At 60.6% G+C, this 6,843-nt stretch overlaps 1 protein-coding gene across 1 annotated transcript in view; it reads right to left on the bottom strand.

Moving 5' to 3' along the window:
• Positions 1-6,843, bottom strand: part of MFGE8 (milk fat globule-EGF factor 8 protein) — a 37,080-nt gene that overhangs the window by 10,242 nt on the left and 19,995 nt on the right. The window contains exons 3-5 of the mRNA XM_006756285.2: positions 4,167-4,307; positions 3,541-3,675; positions 161-342 (exon numbers count right to left, since the gene is read on the bottom strand). Of these exons, the coding sequence (XP_006756348.1) occupies positions 161-342; positions 3,541-3,675; positions 4,167-4,307 (458 nt within the window). The remainder of the gene's footprint in view (positions 1-160; positions 343-3,540; positions 3,676-4,166; positions 4,308-6,843) is intronic.

Raw genomic sequence — 6,843 nt, 5'->3', positions numbered from 1 at the left:
GAGCCGCAGTTTGCCGACCACTGATCTGGAGGAACCTGCTACACCTTGATACCTGGACCCCCTGATGAGCCCTCCCACGGTGACCCCCAAATGCAGGCACACTCATCTCACCTTTTCTCCTCCCATCATGCCCCGCCCCCCAGCCCCCCCGCTTCCATACCTGGATCCAGGGTTTCCTATCGTAGTTGCTGGCTGTCCAGGCATTGACGATGCCCGAGCGGTGCAGGCGGGCCAGCTCCGGGGCCCAGCGCTGCAAAGCCATGAACCCCAAGTGCACGGACGAGGCGGAGATCTGCCGGTCGGCGATGGCCCCCGTCTCCATGCCCAGGGGCATGGCGCACCCTGCAGGGAGGGAGACGGCAGTCGTGGGGGGCCACCCTCGCAGGCGGGACCCAGAGGACGAGAGAATAAGAAGGCAGATGGTGTGGCCTCTGCCCAGGACCCAGAGCAGAGACCACAGGGGACAGCGAGGCCCAAGAGGAGGTACCGGGAAAGGGTGCGCGGTCAGGCAGCGAGCACAGCACCCAGGTCTGTAGGCACTGGGCACCCAGTGCCCAAAAAGTGAGCTCCTAGTCACGTGGAGGAAGCCTCAAAGGCCATGAACTTGGTCTAAACAAGCTTGGTCTAAACAAGGCGTGAGGCTGCCGTGATTGACGGCTGGAGGGTCCTATCAGGAGGCCCACTGCACCCAGCCCTGCCCCCGGCTCCCCCAGGATGGCTTTGGGAGAAGGGGCACCTCAGATGGCAGTGGGCTGCCCACAAAGCAATTAAGCACACCCATAAGCAAATCCATGTGGAATCTTCTAGAACCCCATCTGGCACGAGTTTTCTGGTGGGGAGCGAGGCCCAAGAGGAGGTACCGGGAAAGGGTGAGTGGTGAGGAAGCGAGCACAGCACCCAGGTCTGTAGGCGTGAGGCTGCCGTGATTGACAGCTGGAGGGTCCTATCAGGAGGCCCACTGCACCCAGCCCCGCCCCCGGCTCCCCCAGGACGGCTTTGGGAGAAGGGTCACCTCAGATGGCAGTGGGCTGCCCACAAAGCAATAAGCACACCCATAAACAAATCCGTGTGGGGTCTTCTAGAACCCCATATGGCATGAGTTTTCTGGTGGGACGTGAAAAGGCCGTTCTGATTTCTCTGGGACCCTCTGCCCTTTCCAACTTCTGGTCCTGCCCCAGCCACCTGCCCATCCGCCCCTGGCCGAGGCCCCATCGCCTTCACCATCACCCCAGCGCAGTGGTCAAGGGGTGAGCCGTTCTCCTGGCTCCCAGCAGGGAACCCGGGTTCAGGCCGCCCTACACCGCCGCACCCCAGGCTCACGCAGGAAGAATGGGGTTCAAAGTGGGGCTCCAGGGTCAGAGCCGCCAGTGGCTGAGCCTATCCTCACACCCCATGTGCCTGCCCCCTTAAGGGCTCAAACATGCATTCTTGAGGCTTGTGGGATCCGTGTAGGCTCCAGGAAACATAGCACATAACAAGCAGGGGCTGCAGCCCTAGCCAGTTTGGCTCAATGGATAGAGCATCGGCCTGCGGACCAAAAGGTCCCGGGTTCGAGTCCAGCCAAGGGCATGTACCTTGGTTGCAGGCTCCTCCCTGGCCCGGGCCCTGGTCAGGGCATGAGCAAGAGGCAACCAATCCATGTGTTTCTCTCACATCGATGTTTCTCTCTGTCTCTCCCTCTCTTCCGCTCTCTCTAAAATCAATGGAAAAATAGCCTCCGGTGAGGATTAACAAAAAAAAGGGGGGGGCTGCAAAGGTCCCTCTGGGGGGGCTGGTCGGCCTCTGTAGACGCCTCCTGCCTCGCCCAGGTGCCACCCGTCTAGGGCAGACCCCAGGCCAGAAGCACAGGAGGCTAGGTGGGTAATTCCAACTCAGGCACACACCCATGGTTACCTCGGCGCCCAGCACAGTAATTAGTGGGCCCACCTGTCCCCCACCCAGGGCTGTCTGCGTGGCGAGCCCCCCCACACATTCCTGCACCCAGGATGTCAAACACATTGGCCTCGGCCCAGGGCCCAGGGCCCATGCCTGTGAGGTGAAGGGCATCATTTAACCTGCTCCCCCGACAGGGCCCCAGCAAACCTCACGTGCCCCCTCGTCTGTCTGAGGACAACCTCCTGCCCCCTGCCCAGGATGCTCAGGGCCAGACACAAAGGACTGCAGAAGTCCGCCCCACCCCCGCACCCACCCCTGGCCTGGGCGTGGGCTTTTCTTTTCTTTTTTTATTTTTTAATATATTTCTTTATTGATTTCAGAGAGGAAGGGAGAAGGAAAGAGAGATAGAAACATCAATGATGAGAGAGAATCATTGATCAGCTGCCTCCTGCACACCCACTACTGGGGATTGAGTCCGCAACCCAGACATGTGCCCTCGGCTGGAATCGAACCTGGGACCCTTCAGTCTGCAGGCTGACACTCTATCCACTGAGCCAAGCTGGCCAGGGCTGGGTGTGGACTTTCCACACCTGACCAGGAGGCAGGAGATGTCAGCTGGGCCCACCCAGGGCCATTCTGCGGCTGCTGGGTAAGCAAGCAGGCCAGCTTTCTGCATGTGCCCGGCTATGCTGGGCCTCTGACTGTAAAGCAGTGGTTCTCAACCTTCTGGCCCTTTAAATATCGTTCCTCATGTTGTGACCCAACCATACAATTATTCTCGTGGCTACTTCCTAACTGTCATGTTGCTACTGTGATGAATCGTCATGTAAATATCTGATATGCAGGATGGTCTTAGGCGACCCCTGTGAAAGGGTCGTTCGACCGCCAAAGGGGTCGCGACCCATAGGTTGAGAACCACTGATGAAAAGGGCCCGCCCTCCTCAATCCATAATGAGGCTGAAGGTCAAACATGGGCCAGGAGCTGTCAGACCCTGAGGCCCAAGCTTCATTGACTGGCCTCCCGGGCTCCAAAAGATTAAAAATGTGTTTGTTTTCCCCTCGTGGTAGAAAAACCCCAACACCTGCCCTAGCCAGTTTTGCTCAGTGGTTAGAGCATCGGCCTGCAGACTGAAGGGTCCCAGGTTGGGTTCCGGTCAAGGGCCCATGCCCGGGTTCCAAGCTCGATCCCCAGCGGGGAGTGTGCAGGAGGCAACCAATCCATCATTCTCTCTCATCATTGATGCGTCCATCCCTCTCTCCCTCTCCCTTCCCCTCTGAAATCAATAAAAGTCTATTAACAAAAACAAAACAAAAAAAGAAAGAAACACCCCCAACACTTAACCCTGATGCTCTTTATCTGGTTCATGGGGACCCAGGAAACAGCGCTCGCACGATTCAGGGGCCACCATCTCCCCTCACTCCCCCTGCAGGGACATCTGGCCTGGCCTGCAGCCCCAGGAAAGAAGCCAGGAGAGGAGCAACCAAACCCCGCCCCCATCCTATGGCCTAACGTAGGCTCTGACCCACCCTCAATCTACCCAGAGGAGGCCCTGACACAGGGGCTAATGGCACCAGACATGGCCTGGCTGCCAGGACTGTGGCTCAGGGTCAACGCCCCTCCCCCCCGACTGCTCCCCCCCGACAGGGCAGGCCCCAGATACTCACTGGTCTCACAATGGATGCCCGTGTAGCCTTGCTGGCACTCACAGACATACTGTTGGAAGACATCACCACGGAGTGCCTCCTCGCCAAGCGCCTGGCATTCGGCATCATTGCGGCAGGGGTTTGGGAAACAGGGACCTGGGTAGGAGGAGGCAGGTAAGATGGGCAGGTGATCAGGAAAGAGGGGGAGAGGATGTGGGGAGGGACAGGGGGTGGCGGAGACAGACAGCCAAAAGACAGACAGCAACCGTTGGGTCCTAGCCCAAAGGGACCCTCTGCCTAAGCTCCGCCCACTGCCCACCTCCTTATCCCAGGCCTTCCCTCCCTCCCCCCTCACCCTGTCTGGTGGGGCCAGGGCCAGCCTGGCGCCAAGGAAGGTCGTGTGTGGGTGGATCAGCCCAAATCAAGGAAGCACCCAGCTTTGCAAGGGGCTTGCAGGGAGGGGGGGGGACGGGGGGGACTGGGAGGGGCAGGGAGGGTTCCAGGAAATGCTGGATGACAACCGACAGGTGCGGGGGACACTGTCCACTGCAACACAGACCGGCTCACCCCAGCAGCCTGGGCTGCGACTGGGAGCGAGGGGAGGCGAGGGGAGGCAGAGGGAGGCAGGTGCCGCCCAGGGCAGGTACCTTTCTCAGTCACGTTGCAAATGGGCCCCGTAAAGCCTTCGGGGCAGAGGCAATAGAAGGGGAGCTCGTCCTGTGACAGGCAGGTCCCACCGTTCAGGCACTCGATGGAGTCACAGAAGTCACCTGCAGTGGTAGCTCCAGCTCAGGAACAAATTCCTTCGTACAGTAAATGCTGGGGGGGGCCCACTACCATGTACGTAAGGGCTGGGCCCCCGAGACAGAGAAATCAGGCATAGCCCGGGCCTCAAGGCGTCACGGGGACCAGTGAGTGGGGGATGACAGGCCCTGTGAGCCTACACAAGGGGCCACTTTCCAGTGGTTTCTGCCAGGGAGACCGCGATTCTAAAAGACGAGGTGGGGGCGTGCACCAAGCAGGGGAATGAGGAGAGAACATGCTAAAGAAAGGCAGGCCCGGCCGGCATGGCTCAGTGGTTGAGCACTGAGCTATGAACCAGGAGGTCACGGTTCAATTCCCGGTCAGGGCACATGCCCGGGTGGCAGGCTCGATCCCCAAGAGGGGGCGTACAGGAGGCAGACGATCCATGGTTCTCTCTCATCATTGATGTTTCTGTTTCTCTCCCTCTGTCCCTCTCTCTCTTCTTCTCCCTTCCTCTCTGAAATCAATAAAAATCTATTTATTAAAACAAAAAACAAAAAGGTAGAAGCAGAGAGAGCCGGGTACACTGGGAGACCAGTAAGACAGCTAACCAGGTGGGCTGGGACCAGACTGGAAGGGACAGTAAGAACGACAACTTTAGACTTTTCTACCTGCACACCAAGGGCTCGTCACCTTCCTTCAGCCTCCCTACCATGACCCACCAGGAAAAATAAATCAGAGATCCTCACTGGGGCCGGGGGGATGGGGACCCTGGTTCCAATTCCGAGAAGGGAACTGTTATCTGCTGAGATGGGCTGGCCTCGCCTGGGCTGGGGAGGCGCTTGGGAGTGACACAAGGATCCCTCTGGCTGCTGGGTGGACAGGTGACAGGATATCGGGGATCTAGGGGACCAGGAGAGCATCGGGACGCTGCCCCAGGCCTCCAGGTGAGAAAGGGAGGCAGAGGGGGTGAGGAGGGCAGGCGGATGTGAGACACACTGGACGAGGACTTCAGACGTGGGAGGGGGGACATCACAGCCACCGCTGGGGGCCTGCCTGGGTGGCCGATGTGCACGATTACCCTGGTGAACGGGGTGAGCCAGGCCTGGAGGAGGGGCTTCTGACCTTAGCATCCCAGAGGGCTCCCCCGGGCCCCACACCTGTTTGGGGTAAGACACGAGAAACATTGGTTCCTCCTGGCAAGTCTGGCCATGCCAGGCTGGAGGGCCCTCCTCCTGGAACCCCCAAAACCCTGCGAGCCGGGCCCGGGCTGCAGGGAAGGGAATACCGTTAATGAGCTATGGAGCCCTCAGGACTCCACCTTTGCACGGGCCTCTCCTCTGGAGCTTAGGCGGCTCCCCACGCGCTATTAGTCACTGGCTTTAAATAGCAGGTTAATCCCCTCCCCTGACCTGGCGGGCGGCGGCTGGCAGCTCGGGCACAGACAGGGCCTTGGTAATGGCCAGAGTCCTGGGCTCCGGTCCCAGCAAAGTCCACGTGGGAGGGGTCGCCCTCCCAGGTGGCTGCCCTCCCAGGTGGCTGCCGGGCCACGTGGTCCAGGGGGGAAAGGGAAAAGATGGGGACAAGGTGCCTCCTTCCCCTGGGGGCCCTAGACTGACTCACCTGGGGCACAGAAGCCCGGGGACTTCCCGGTCCCAGGAAAAGCCAGATCACCCCCTCTACTAACTTAACCACCTTTGGGATTTCAGGATCCTGCCCTTTGGGCACATTTCTCCAGGCTGCGGGGACTGAGAGGAACGGGAAGGGACAAGACCCAGGTCCCTAAGGGTTACTGCGGGGAGCCACCAGCTCCCCAGTGCGTGGGAGCCTGGCATGCCCTCAAAGGCTTCTTGCTGCAGGCCCGGGGTCAGGGGTCACACTGTCACGGATGGTAGAGCCAGGCCTCCGCTGTGATCCGCCCACCCCCTGGCTTCAGTCAGTCCTGGCAGTGATGGATGGGGCGCCTGAAGGGGTCGCCCACCCACCTCCTTTCCTGGGTCCTGGAGGAGGACTGCGGGGCCCCGCCGCCAAGGGGATGGGGCATTCCAGGACCCGCCGGCGGGAGGCCCCGGCTGGTGGAGGGAGGCCTCCTGGGCGGGGGAGGAGGACCAGGGAAGATACAACAGCAGACCAAGGCCACGGAAGGAGTCTGGAGAGGAAGCCAGCCTGGCCGGCCGCAGCAGGACGCAGCCCTTTTCCGAGGCCTTCCCCAGCCTGGGACTCCTCTCCCGGGCCCCACCTAGAGCCCTGGCATCATCCCACCCACTTCCCCGCCCTCCCTCCTCTTATCGCTGGTGAGCGCCGCGCCACGCCACGCGCGCGCGCGCGGGCGGAAATCTCCAAGGATCGGACCAGCGGCCAGGGCTTGGGAGGGAGTTCGCTGCCCGGGAGGGAAGTTAGTTGGTCGGAGACGGATCAGGACCGGAGTCCGAGAAACTTGCAGAGGGAAGGCGTGCGCGGGGCGATCACGGTGCAATGGCCTCATGATACAGATGGGGAAAGAGGGGCCCTCCACAGCAAATTCCTTTGTTATGTTGCAGCCACCTCCCCGGGGATGGCTGGGCTGTCACCCCGTGTCCC

This window comes from Myotis davidii, unplaced genomic scaffold (assembly GCF_000327345.1).
Source record: "Myotis davidii unplaced genomic scaffold, ASM32734v1 scaffold954, whole genome shotgun sequence".
In the NCBI taxonomy this organism is placed as follows: Eukaryota; Metazoa; Chordata; class Mammalia; order Chiroptera; family Vespertilionidae; genus Myotis; species Myotis davidii.
This window is presented reverse-complemented; position numbering and strand designations above follow the sequence as displayed.